General features: G+C 32.3%; 2 protein-coding genes across 2 annotated transcripts; both read right to left on the bottom strand.

Annotated features, from left to right (window-relative positions):
- Nucleotides 1-877: 877 nt before the first annotated feature.
- Nucleotides 878-3080, bottom strand: LOC106374490 (flavone 3'-O-methyltransferase 1). The gene is made up of 4 exons (XM_013814501.3): nucleotides 2583-3080; nucleotides 1725-2035; nucleotides 1561-1625; nucleotides 878-1453 (listed from the first exon to the last, which is right to left on the bottom strand). Exons 1-4 carry the CDS (start codon nucleotides 3011-3013, stop codon nucleotides 1151-1153), a joined length of 1110 nt encoding a protein of 369 aa, XP_013669955.1. The 5' UTR covers nucleotides 3014-3080; the 3' UTR covers nucleotides 878-1150.
- A 9858-nt stretch (nucleotides 3081-12938) lies between these two features.
- LOC125579839 (secreted RxLR effector protein 161-like) lies at nucleotides 12939-13744 on the bottom strand. The gene is made up of 2 exons (XM_048743712.1): nucleotides 13175-13744; nucleotides 12939-13124 (listed from the first exon to the last, which is right to left on the bottom strand). Exons 1-2 carry the CDS (start codon nucleotides 13742-13744, stop codon nucleotides 12939-12941), a joined length of 756 nt encoding a protein of 251 aa, XP_048599669.1.
- Nucleotides 13745-14013: the final 269 nt, after the last annotated feature.

The following is a 14013-nucleotide window of genomic DNA, read 5'->3' as shown; positions in this document are numbered from 1 at the left end:
TATAAGATGGTAAGACGACTAAGAACAGTTCTAGACGTAACTATTGTAATTCTAATTAAGAACAGTTCGAGGCGTAACTATTGTAATTCGTTCGAATATTGGAAATTTTGTTAAAGTTTTAGGAAAATTTTTAAATGAGTCGTCATTTCCTTAAAGCCTGAGAAAGCTTTTCGGAAAGAATTTTTTACATAATATTTTGGGAATTTTCACCTCTTTTTTTTTTTTTGCTATTAGAAGATAAAATATTCTAAAGATACAAATAAATGCCTAAAATGTAACATGACATAATTTTCTTTAAAAAAAAGTTAAACTCAAATCTATTAAAGAACAGTCCTAACCCATAGGTCTGGAAGCAGCCTACTACAATCCCTCTCCCGGATGTTCATACACACGGATCTAGTAAAACAATGTAACTTAGTCGATATAATCCAAAGCAGAAAATAGGCACATTCATTTTAACATGTAGTTAAACAATTTATTTTGCAAATTTTAATAAAAAAAATAATCAAAATTAGCATCTCATTTGTATACATTTAGAAGATTTTACTGGCATAGTTAGAAGATATTTTGAATTATAAATAACAACTCAATTACTCAAACTATCATGGTATCGTTAGACACGCAATGTGGAACTGATTACGTACGAAGCTTCAGTAAAGCTGAATGATGCACGTCATGGTTCAACTCAACCCATGCATGGTTCAAACTTACCATTATATGACTATAACCAACACCAGATGTTATAGATCATCGTTTTTTTTTGTAACAAGGCTTAGATGTTATAGACCATCTCCAAAAATCAAAATTAAAAATACATAATTCGATAAGGTAAAATATACAAATATATTATGGTTTTTTCGGGAAATACAAGAGATATACAATCCTAATGGGATGCATACATTAATCTCGAATTTGTGGCTAATGTCATTTGCTTCTTTGAATGCTCTGCGATAAACAACGTGAAATTCGATTCCAACATGGTATTGACTTATTATTGTAACATATTGTACAACAACAAAAACTTCACGGTTCAGCACTTCAGACCAAGCAAATTTAACAATAACAACGACAAGACAACGATTACATAGATAAAAAAAAAATAGAAAATAGAAAAGACAACCACACAACAGAAGCAAGAAGGTTGAAGTGATCAAGTCATCTTGTAGAATTCCATGATGTAAGTGCCAAAAACGCTGCAAATGACTTGGAAGCCTTTGAAACCAACTCTTCTTGCCAAAGACTCAAACTCCTCTTCGGTTCGCTCTCTGCCGCCGGCGGTGTGAGCCATCATGATACAGTCCAAGTGGACTATTTGTTTGGTCAAGAGGCTCGAGTCTGGTGCTATTGGAACTAAGCACTCCACAGCTATCACCTTTCCATCATCCGGAAGCGCTTCATAGCAGTTTTTCAATAATTTCAAGCAGTGTTCGTCGCTCCAGTCATGGCAAACCCACTAATAATATATTTTTATATTCAATATTAGTACACAGATGAATATTTGTGGAAGTATAATTGAGTTATAACAATCACTGGGAATCTATAACGTCTTAATTTGCTAACCTTAAGGAATATGGCATCTCCTATGGGAACACTAACAAACATATCTCCTTTAACATGTTCAATACCTGCATCGATCGTCAAACAAAAACCTTATTTATATGAACGTTCGTATAAACATATAATTCACTTCGAAAATTGTTGTGAAGCCTATAACAAAGATGTACCAGCAAGAGACGGGGCATTCTCGATAACATGTGGGAGATCAAAGTTGGTCCCTTTGATGGTTGGGTATTTGGAAACAATCATATGAAGAGAGGCTCCTATTCCACCGCCAACATCGACTACAGATGATAATCCTTCGAAGCCCTTGTAAGCCTCTAGAATCTTCTTCATCACAATGGTGGAGTGGTTTGACATTCCATTGTTAAACACATTTGCAAATCGCTGGTCTTTCCCATGATAAACGAAGGTTGGCATACCGTATCCCTTATCGAATGGGATCCCTCCTTCAAGGACTGCATCCTTCAAATGATACCTGTTATGAACAAATGCAAATCAAAGCAAGAATACTCAGAGAGAAAACACGATTGCATCAAATATTTGTTTTAGAGTTTGTATATTGATTATGTAAACTAATAATTGATACTCTTTCCGTTTTATTTTAATTGTCGTTGTAGATTAAAAAAATTTGTTTTAAAATAAGTGTCGTTTTAAAATTTTGGTGCCAAATATATTAACTTTATATGCTATTCTATTTTTATATTAATTGAAATATGTTTAGATGTATAAGTAATGATATTTTTATTTAGAAAATATACAAAATTAAATATTTTTTTAATTTGGATGCACAAATCTAAAACAATAATAAAAATGAAACGGAATGAGTAATTCTTATAAGTGTATCTATACAATCTCAAAATCCAATATTTTTTCTTTAGAACAACTTTTTTTTATCTAGAGAAAATAGTTTTTCCTAATCTTAGAACTGTGTTTTTTTTATTGGTGCACCGAGATTTAAGTCACTTCTATTAGATTGAAATAATTTTTATGATGTTAGTGTGTTATTAGGGTTTGGTACTTACCAACTCTCCATGAGGACCTTGTCTTGGTTCAAAAGACAGTGAGTGGCAAGGGAGACACCGTCATCGTTATTAGTCAAGTATTTGCAGACAGTGTCAAGTCCGTAGAGACGCTCTACACCACCGTCATGTAGTTTACGTACAGAGCAAGTCAGTATGGAGTGTGAGGCAAGCAACCGGAGGATCCGGTCAAGCATGACGTGTGCATCAGGGTTCTTGGTTGGGAGATGGGATGCTAACTCTGAAGGAGACATCTGAGTACCGAAGAAGCAATCGTTCTTGGCCATGATCTCGAGCAAGTCGAGCTCTATGGCTGCTTTCAGAACCATGGGAAGCACGGACGCGCTCCCAAGCTGCATGGCATAAAGGCTAGCCTCCTCGTCGCTAGAAATTTTTATCAGAGGAATCACCTGAGAGTTTGCCAATGATCCCATGATGTTCGAAGATGTATTTTTTCTTAAAAAAATTTCGGCTAATGTCTAAGCAAATGTTTCTGATATGAGAACTGAAGGTAAGACTTGTTAGTCCTTTTATACTGGAAAAGGTGGGTATTGATATAAGGAAGTTAAAAGAAAGGAACCTCAAAACAACAAAATATATATTAAATTATTAATGCAATCGCCAAAAAAGGTTGAATTCAACCATTATGCATACTGTATATATACGTATAAATTATTGTTTGTGCAAGCCGTAGTTGTGAATTCAACCATTATGCATACTGTATATATACGTATAAATTATTGTTTGTGCAAGCCGTAGTTGTAGAATTTAAAATTCGTAAAGCCACCGTACATTGATTCCAGACCCTTAAATTATAGCCACCTTGATTCTGATTTTAAAATGTGTTGTATTTTGGTTGTTGTATCCTAAAGGCCGGACAAAATATTTGTAAATTTTAATTCGATTTGTTATATATTTCAATTCGAACCGAAAAATTCAGATATCGGTAACTCTACAAAGGGAAACAAATATTAATACACAATATTCATAAAAAACGAAACAAATCACAAATACTAATAATTTTAAGAACGGATATCCTATCCATTCTGTTATATCAATATATATATATATACACATAAAGAGTTATATATATAACTTATATAAATATTATATTTTATATAAGTTTACAGTATTTTATTTATTATACTAGATATTAGAATTTTTAAAAGTAAATATTTTTTTTTTATATATTATTTTAATTTCTTTTTTTTTTAATTTTCAATTTTATTTTATTTGTAGGGATCGAATCAGATATTTCGGTTAAAAACCTTAAATTTTTCGAATATCCGGTACACTGAATATCTTAGTCGTTACGAATTGAATCGAATCGGATAATTAATTATTTGGACAAAACGGATCGGATCACAAATACCTCCCACCATTCCCTATGTACGTTTTTTTGAAGCTGTAACCTTTAATCATGTCCGTTTGTTTGAATCCTGTTAACCAAGACATGTGACGTTTCAGTTAAAAAAAGTTTATGTATATTTAGAGCATTTCAGTCCCATTGGTGGAAAGAGGAAAGAAAGTGACAAGCAATATCTCAAAATTTTAATAGATATATAAATTAAGATATGAATTTTTAATAGATATATATATCTATCTTATTATATAAAGTTTGTGTTGGGGTCGAAAACGGTTACGACGAAGCTAATGTCCAAATATCCGAAAAAATCGGCGTGAGCATTTGTTTACGAAAGTTATACTTCGTAAAAAGAATATTTACAAAGAGCCTCGCGGTAAAACTTGTTCTAATCTCAATCAAACCAAATACCGATTGTCACAAGGCAACAACCACTTATCCAAACCGACCACAGACAAGGTCGAGTATGGCAATCGGACCACAGACAAGCCAAGCTCGGTCGCTACGTAGCGACCGAGCACGAACGCTACCGAGCACGAACGCGGCTCGGTCGCTACGTAGCGTCTGGGCACGTACGCGGTTTGGTCGTTACGTAGCGATCGAACTCTCCAAAAACGTCGATACGACACAAATCCATGCATTATCGTCTACTCTTCAAATGCTATCTCCCGTAGACCGTGGCTAAACAATTCTATTTTTTCTCGTCACTCGAAGTCATCAGTCAAACTTTACGATAAAAACCGCGGAAAGTTTGTTTTTATCGAAGAAACCGTAATAAACGTTTCGAGGCAAAGACGGCACAAAGAGACCTAAGACGTAGCTCGAAGCCCACTTACGATTTCTTAACCAAAAGTCCATAAGCCGTATGACGGTTTATGCTTGGTTCGTAAGGCAAGATAAATGTCAAGTTTTCGCGGATAAATGTGAAGTTTCTGAAGATAATCACGAAGATCGGGAAAAACGGAATATCTCCATTTTCAAGCTATGACGGCTTAAGGGCAGAAAGGGAAAAAGCGTAAACCGACCTAGGAGCAAGTATATAAGGAGTCCTAGGCGAGAGGCACAAGAGAGAACCTTTTCCAGAGAAAACTTAGCACTTAGAGCAATTAGGCAACTTTCCGTTTTTGTTATTTCGAGCTGCGACTCAACTAGGTTTTACAGTCTTAGGTTGTTAGAACTAGGAATCTCGCCAACAGCTCTCATAGCCGAGGCTTCTAGCTTGCTGTCACGCTCATACGCAAATTCAGAATAAAACTCCTTTTGCTCTCTTTTACGATTTCTTGTTTCTTTTCGTCTTTACTTGCGTGTTCTGATTGCTTGGCGTGTGGTTTAGCAGATATCCGGGACTTCTGGGAAATTAGGGTTTTCCTAACTTTCCTAATTTAAACGGAAATCGACAGTGCGAATTTCGGTGCCCACAGCTTGGTTCTTCAAAGTTGATAATTAACATGATTGTGACACATGACAGTTATTATTTAATATTTTGGCATGTGCTAAACTATCTCAAAATTAAAATTATATATACTATGATAATAACAAAAACGAATTTTGTGAAAAGTAATTATAAATATTACTTAATATTAATTTTCCTTTTTCTAAAATAAAAAACAAAAAATAATTGTAAAAATTATGTGACAGTAATTTTCTTTTTAATATTGTGAAATATGTTAAAATATCTCTTAATTAAAAATATATATTAATATAATAAAAAAGAATTTTGAAAAAGTAATTTTGAAAATTATTTAATAGTATAAAAGTAATTTTTAAAATTATTTAATACTCTAAAAGTAATTTTCAAAATTATTTAACAGTAATTTGTTTCTAGAAAATTTCCATTTTAAAAATCCTAAACAAAAACGTTTTGTAGAATAATGTTTTTATTACTAATTTTCATTTTCCAAAATCCTAAAGAAAATATAATTGTAAAATATAATTTGATAGTAATATTCCTTTTAAAAATATGACATGTGTTAAAATATCTCATGATTAATAAAATATATAATAAGATAATAAAACGATTTTTTTATAAAAATTTAAAAATTATTTAATAGTATTTTTCTAAAATTTTTGTTTTAAAATTTCTAAACAAAAAAATTGTAAATTAATTTTCTTAATACATATTTTTTTTTTCTAAAATTCTATAGAAAATAATTGTAAAACAATATTTGATAGTGATTGTCATTTTCTAAAATCTTAAAGATAAGAAAATTGTAAAAGAGTGTTTAAAAGTAGTTTTATTTTCTTCAAATCCTAAAAAATAGATTTGTAGAATAATTATTTCAAATATTTCCTAGATATCCTGATCTTCGCATGTTTTATTTTCTTAAACTGATTTTGTTTTTTTACTACAATTATACTTAGGCATTTGTACATATAGATGTTATTCTGTTGTTTGTATATCAGTTAAGTCTTTTCAAACTGAAAAGACGTCAATTCCATATATGAATTTGCTATGAAATAACTATCAACAAAAATGAATGTCAAAACTTAAAAAGTTGGTCTATATTTGCCAAATCCATTCTTCTCTCATTATTAAGGGTCACTACAAGTGTAGGACTTCATATTCTTAAAGTAGACACAAAACATAACGGCAATAATATTCTACAAGATATTATATATCATGAAGTTTTCAATAGTATATGATATATAGAAAAAGGTTAAAGTCACACCATTGATGCTAAAGTAAACAAATTTGGTGTTTATCTAGCAATATATTTGATATTTAGCTGAATATCAATAATTCATATTTATTGGCGCCGTCTAACATTAGTATTTGGAATTGTGTTGTTTTTAATTTGTCTTAAACAATATAAACAATATGGAGAGTTTACACCAATTCTATATGTTTCAGTTAACTACAACTAATATTATTGTGAAAATAATTAAAATTAAAGTATTTATAATTTTTATTTAAAATATACTATTATGTAGGAAAACAGGTTTTTATTCCTGAATTTATGTAGGAAAACGGGTTCTTATTACTAAAAGGAGTCTCATATACACAAATGCAAAATGACCTTTCAAATTAAAAAGATGTCAATTCCATATATGAATTTGCTATGCAATAACTATCAACAAAAATCAGTGTCAAAACTTAAAAAGTTGGTATATATTTGCCAAATCCATTCTTCTCTCATGAACAATTATACATAGCATTATCGAAGGTCACTACAAATGTAGGACTTTAGATTCTTAAAGTAGACACAAAACATAACAGAAATAGTGTTTTACAAAATATTGTATATCAAAAAAATTTCAATAGTATATGATATATAGAAAAAATGTTAAAGTCACACCATTGATGCTAAAGTAAACAAATTTGGTGTTTATCTAGCAATATATTTGATATTTAGTTGACCATCAATAATACATATTTATTGACGCCGTCTAACATTAATATTTGGAATTGTTTTGTTTTTAATTTGTCTTAAACAATATAAACAATATGGAGAGTTTACACCAATTCTATATGTTTCAGTTAACTACAACTAATATTATTTTGAAAATAGTTAAAATTCAAGTATTTATAATTTGTTTTAAAATATATACTATTTTAAAAACACTATGATTACTGAAATAGAAATAATAATCTTAATTTATGTAAGAAAGCATATTATTATTACTAAAATAAGTTTTACACCAATCTATACTATTATTTTGAAGTGATTTGCTTATCTATACTATTATTTATGAAGTGATTTTCTTATTTGTCATGTTCTCCATAATTTAGGTAATTTTACTTATTTATCATATTTTCAATGATCATAGTTAGTATATAATTTTGCTTATTTGTCATATTTTTTTTTTGTGTCAACTTATACAGACTCATACTGACTCTGCGAATCAAACCAGGAGATCTGCATCCATGTGAACGACGAAAGACGGTTGCTTCCTGACACTGCGTGCTAGGCTATCCGCCTTCGAATTTTGCGTTCTTGGTACATAGATGATCTCTGATCTGAGGAAGCTTTCTTTCAGGATCTTAATATCTTCCAAATAGCTTGCAAAAGCTGGTCATTCTTCTGGTTCCGAAACCATCTTCACCAATTGAGAACAATCCGTTCCGAAGTCATTATTTTGAATAATCTCTATAATATAATTTAAATTTTGATTATTTAGTTACATAAGTTTAATATTTATTTGTTAGTATAACTTTTCCCTTTATTTGTTTGACATCTCATGAATTAGCTGTTGTGAGAAAATATAACAATTAAATTCTTGTGTTTATTTATGTTGATATATATCAATAGTTAATTATAAATTTGTATTTAAAGACTATCACTATACTTTTTTGAATAATCTACTATGCAAAACATTGCTTTCTAAAGCCGGTGTTATTTCCGTTAAAATGAAGAGTATAGATCCAATCTTATACTACATGTATTTGATTAAGTTTAAACCTTAAATGAAGACATATCTAAAGTAAACCTACTATAATTAAATTTGATTATAGTAGTGTTTTCGTGGAATTAAAACATAAAATAAAACCCGTACAAATCTAGTATCTAATTATAAAGTAGTGTTTTCTCCCTCTTGGTTGAGACACGTTATCAAATAGTTAAACAAAAGGCTGACATGTGTCAAATGATACGGCGCGTTTTTGTTAGGTTTTATTATGGGCTTTTACACGAGTATTTTTTAAGGGCTTTGAATAACGGTTTTTGGGTGAAAACCAAAAGTAAAACTCGCCGTAGTCGCCTTCGACTTCTTCAAGAATGATGACCTTTGATACATAGGGATATTCGTTTTGATCGAGCACCAACTAGGTCAATCGTTAATGAATGTTCTAGAATGTTGTGTGCGACACATCTTCGTGAGGTTTCTTTGGTGGAGCTCTGTTCGCGTAGTTTCGTCTGCGATTCATCTCCTCCGGATTGTTACATGGGCCATAAGAGCATCATCATCGTTCAGTTTCTCAGAAGTTGTGTTCTTTACATTATTAAATTCATTTTTTGATTGAAACACTAAATTCAAAAGAGAAAAAAAATTGAACCAATAAAAAAGCTACATACAGCTCTTACGAATAGTGGTAAGAACATGATTACTGGAGGTCTATGAAAGAGTCTCTTAGACTTTAGTAAAATATAATTGAAAGAGAGGAGAGAGGAAGTTAAAACACAAGAGACGTACAGAAACATTTGCGGCTTTTGCAAGAGACTTATCTTTCCTGTGTCTTTTATTCATTGGTCCAACACATTTTATAGTTAAAGTTAAATAACAAAATAAAATAAAGTAGTAAAATATAGATAAGAGATGTTTCAGAGTTTTATCGTCGATGAAGATGTTCTGAAGGCATCTTTAGTGGCAGTACCTACCAACTAAATATATATAATATTAAAAAAATAGGAAAGGGATACAAAATTTTTGAGAATCGATTTTTCTTCGAGGTACTCTTGACCAAAAGTGATAGGCCATGTATTTGACTCATTTTTACTCATGGTTTATAAGTGTTTTAACTACTATTTATTATACTCTAGAGTCTATTTAGTATATTTACAGGTTCATGAGTGATTTGAAGTAAAGTGATGATTTTGGAGCATTTTGGAGATAAAAGGAGAAGACATCTGAGCTGACCATTGAGCACGACCATCGGTCGACATTGAAGAGAAATAATCGATCGATGTTCACATCGTGACATCGATCGACAACGAGTGCGCAGAAGCCCGTTTGGTCCAAGTCGACTTAAAGCCCAAGACTTCACCAAATTACAAGATTACCTCTGACGAGTTTTAACCTAATACTTATAGTTTGCCAACATGTTGGAGGCAAAAAGTGCTTTCTTGTTCATTTGTTTTTCACAGCAAAAGGTTTTAAGGTTTTTCTAGGATTTTAGAAAAGTTGGAGAGAAGATCCAGAGAGATTTGTGATTGGAACTCCATTGATTCTTACTTTAATCTCATGCAGTTTTATTATATATTCCTTGTTGTTATGAATTGCTTAGCCTTGTCTGAGTAGTTCTATTGTTAGGTTTAAGGTTCAAATAGGTTATAAGGGATTAGCCCCAACTATAGATTGCTAAGTTGTGATATTCATCATTAGGATTGTCATTAATGTCTGTTTCTAGATTAACTACCTAGGAGTTGTAGACACAAGTGATAACTTGCATCTCACCATGAATCCGTCCTAACTGAGCTAGAATTGTAAGAGTAAGGCGAAAGCTGATTCTAGGAAGCCTAGTGAGCATAATTCAACGCGTGCATAAAGCTTGACTTAACGCTCGTCGATCGATATTCCTATAGAATAATCGATCGACAGCGAGACACTTGTATCGATCGATATTCCTCTAGAATCATCGATCGACACTAAAGTCGTGTCAATAGACATACCTAGAAAGCAAACGTCGATCGGTTTGTTGTTTAAGAGCTTGAGCTCTATAATAGCATGCATACAACTAATAATCACCTATAGTATTATAATCATGATTTTCTGAATAGAAACTCTAAGTCTAGCTACTTTAATTAATTGTCTTAAACCCAATCAATCAACCGAGCAACTACCTTGCTCACAACTGATAGACCATGAATTTGACTCACTTTTACCCATGCTTTATAGGTGTTTTTACTACTAATTATTATATATAGAGTCTATTTATTATATTTATAAGATCAGGAGTGATTTGAAGATAAGTGATGATTTTGGAGCATTTTGGAGATATTGGGAGTAAGCACCCGAGATGACCATTGAGCTCGACCATCAGTCGATATTGAGGAAAAAATATCGATCGATGTTCACATCAGAACATCGATCGACAGTAAAGCGCGCAGAAAGCCCGTTTGGTCACAACCGACTTGAAGCCCAATTCTTCACCAATTTACAAGATTACCCCTGACGAGTTTTAACCTAATTATATAAGCTTTGCCACCATGTTAGAGGAAAAATGTGCTTTCTTGTATTTCTAGTTTTATTACTTTCAGCAAAAAGTTTTTAGGATTTTGATAGATTGGAGAGAATATCCAAAGTTATAATTTGTGATTGGAACTCCATTAATATCTATTTACTATTCTAATGAAGTTTTCTTACCTAATTGCTTTCATGAATTGCTTGGCTATGTCTGAGTAGTTCCACTGTTAGATTTTAGGGTTTAAATAGGTTATGAGGGATTAGCCCCAACTATAGATTGCTGAGTTGTGATAATAGTCATTAGGATTGTCATTAATGCATGTTTTTAGATTAGCTATCTAGAACTTGCCTTTGGATTGATAGATAAAAGCAATAGCTTCATTCTCATCCTGAAAACATTCTAACTGAGCTAAGTTTCTTGCTAAGAGTAAGGCGAGAGTTGATATATTGAACTTAGTAAGCATCTTCAACCCGTGCATAAAGCTTAACTAGAAACGATCAATATCCATACTGGATAATCGATCGACGGAGTGAAAGGTGTATCGATTGATATCCCTATAGGATCATCGATCGACACTGCTATTGATCGAACACATTTGTTTGGGCCACTAGATCTAGTTAATAGACAAGTCCAGACATGCGAGAGCTGATTGACTTGCTGATTTAGTAGTTGAGCTTTACATTATCATGCATGCAACTCATTAGGCATCTGTAGGATTATAATCCCAAGTTTCCTGAATAAAAACCCTAAGTCTAGCTATTTCCTTTTAAGCACCAAAACCCCAACCAATCAATCGAGCAATTACTTGCTCAACAAAACTTCAAATTTACATTTTAAATCTTAAAACATCCTACTTAACAAATCATATTAGATTCATTAGGTTCCCTAGCTCCTTCTGGATTCGATCTCTAAGTACTGCAATTGAACCTCTTATTTAAGAGAGTAAATTCACTCTTGAGGGTAATTTGAGTGATATCAACAACCTCCTTATTTACATTTTAATCATAAATCAACCTAACTTAATCACTCTGGTTAGATATAGGGTCTGATTGGTAAGAGCTGTAGCTTTAAAATTTTTGCTGTAGAAAAAAATCTGTAGACTTTTTGCTGTGGCTTTAGATTTGATTGCTGTAGAATTTTATGGAAATCACTAAAAAATTGCTTTGGATATTTGGCTCTGCAGAGCACTTGTACAGCTGTAGGTTATTTCAAGAGCTGTGGTTTCAAAAAAAAATTTAAAGCTTGATTGTTCTGAATTTGGTGCTTTAGAAATAAATAGGGCTGTGGACAGCACCTACAACAACTATCAATCACCCCCATATTAGGTTCCCTAGCTACTTGTGGATTCGATTCCTAATACTATAGCTGAACCTCTTATTTGAGTGAGTAATTCACTCCTTAGGGTAATTTGAGTGAGATTGAAAAGATGAGAGACTTTTTTACACATGTCCATCTATGAATGGTTAATTGTTTTTAAAAAAAAATTCTATAATCAAAAGTTCATATTTTATTAATTTTTGAGAAACCCATTTGTTTGTCACCACTAAAGATGCTCTAACCGTTCTCCCTTATATGTTCTTCCTTTTTCATCTCTCTCTCATCTACCGTTTAATTATTTACTAGATTTAAATCTGCACGTACGTGCGGATATATGTTTGTTTTTAAAATAATATTTAAAGATATATTTAATATCAATTTTTATGTATATAATTTTATGATAATTTCAAAAAATTTAGAATATACTATTTAATTTCGAAATTAATTATTGAAATATATATAAAGCTTGGTCTAGACTAAATATGATAAATAAAATAATTGCATAATAGAAATATATTTGGTTTTTCTTAAGAATGTTATTGTTTAAATGTATATAATGTTTCTGTTAGAAAATATCATATATGCATAAATTTAGGATAATATTGTATCAAACAGAAAGTATTTGCTCAAAGATTATAACTCAAACTCAAACTCTTTATTACTTTAGAAAACTATCTCAAAACTAAAGCTCTCAACTCTCTTAAGTTATGCAACACATTTGCATATCCTTATATAACACTTTAATTATCTTAACCTCATTAGGATTAACACAAATCTATATTTCCTAATCCTTTTAGATAACCATAACACATTAGGATTATGTAGCTTCCAACCCAAGCTATCCCAAGCTTATCCCAACATTCTCCCTTCCAAGCTTGAAAACTCTTTTCTCCAAATCTTGTACTCCAATGAAATCTCTCATTTCTCTGAATTTGATTCTTCCTAAAGCTTTAGTTAAGATGTTCGCCTTTTGCTTGTCTCCAGGAACATGTTCTACTTCAATCTGCCCCTCTCCACGCATTCTCTTATAAAGTGATATCGAGAGTGTATATGCTTACTTCGACCATGAAAAACCGGGTTCTTAGTAAGAGCAATAGCCGACCTATTATCAATATATATCACGACCTTCTCGCATGGAAGACCCGTGATCTCACTTAACAACTCTTGAAGCCAAAGTGCTTGTCTTGGTGCTTCGGTTCCAGCCATGAACTCAGCCTCACATGATGATAGCGCTACAGTGTCCTGTTTCTGCGAGCACCATGTAATTGGACTTTCTCCGAGATGGAATATATGACCCATTGTGCTTTTGCCGTCGTCTTGATTGGTGTTGTAGCTACTATCACTAAACCCTATTAATCTCGGCACAACTGATGGCGTATGTTGGAATGTCAAACCTAGAGATGTCGTTCCCCGCAAGTATCTCAAACATTTTTTGATCGCTACGTCATGAGACTCTTTCGGACAATGCATGAACCGGCTTAATACACCAACACAGTAAGACATGTCTGGTCTCGTATGAAGCATATATCGTAGACAGCCTATCTTTCTTCTGTAATCTGAGGCGTCAATCTCTCTTTCTCCAGCTGCCTTAGAGAGTTTTAAGCCAGCTTCCATCGGTGTTTGAACCAAGTTGCACTTATCCATTCCTGCGTCTTCTAAGATCTTAAGAGCATAGCGTCTTTGATTCAGTACTATACCTCCAATATGTTGACAAACTTCTATCCCTAGATAGTAAGTCAACAAGCGAAGATCTCTCATGTCGAATTTCGACGTCATTCTCTGCTTGAACTCTAGTAACAAATAGGTCATCTACATAGACCGCGACTATGAGGAGATGCTCGTCTACCATCTTTCTGTATACGGAAGGCTCCTTCGTACACTTTGTGAATTTAAGCTCCATAAGAATTTGATTT

The sequence above is a fragment of the Brassica napus genome, chromosome C1 (assembly GCF_020379485.1).
Source record: "Brassica napus cultivar Da-Ae chromosome C1, Da-Ae, whole genome shotgun sequence".
Taxonomy (NCBI): Eukaryota; Viridiplantae; Streptophyta; class Magnoliopsida; order Brassicales; family Brassicaceae; genus Brassica; species Brassica napus.
The sequence above is the reverse complement of the archived record's forward strand: the minus strand, read 5'-3'. Positions and strand labels throughout refer to the sequence as shown.

Bases quoted from the DNA above. Each gene is read 5' to 3' on its own strand.
- LOC106374490 (XM_013814501.3), bottom strand. From the start codon at position 3,013: ATGGGATCATTGGCAAACTCTCAGGTGATTCCTCTGATAAAAATTTCT. The intron at 2,036-2,582 runs GTAAGTACCAAA...TGTTCATAACAG, and splicing joins AAGGTCCTCATGGAGAGTTG to GTATCATTTGAAGGATGCAG. The intron at 1,454-1,560 runs GTTAGCAAATTA...ATATATTATTAG, and splicing joins GAGATGCCATATTCCTTAAG to TGGGTTTGCCATGACTGGAG.
- LOC125579839 (XM_048743712.1), bottom strand. From the start codon at position 13,744: ATGGATAAGTGCAACTTGGTTCAAACACCGATGGAAGCTGGCTTAAAA. The intron at 13,125-13,174 runs GTTTTTCATGGT...TCACTTTATAAG, and splicing joins TTGCTCTTACTAAGAACCCG to AGAATGCGTGGAGAGGGGCA.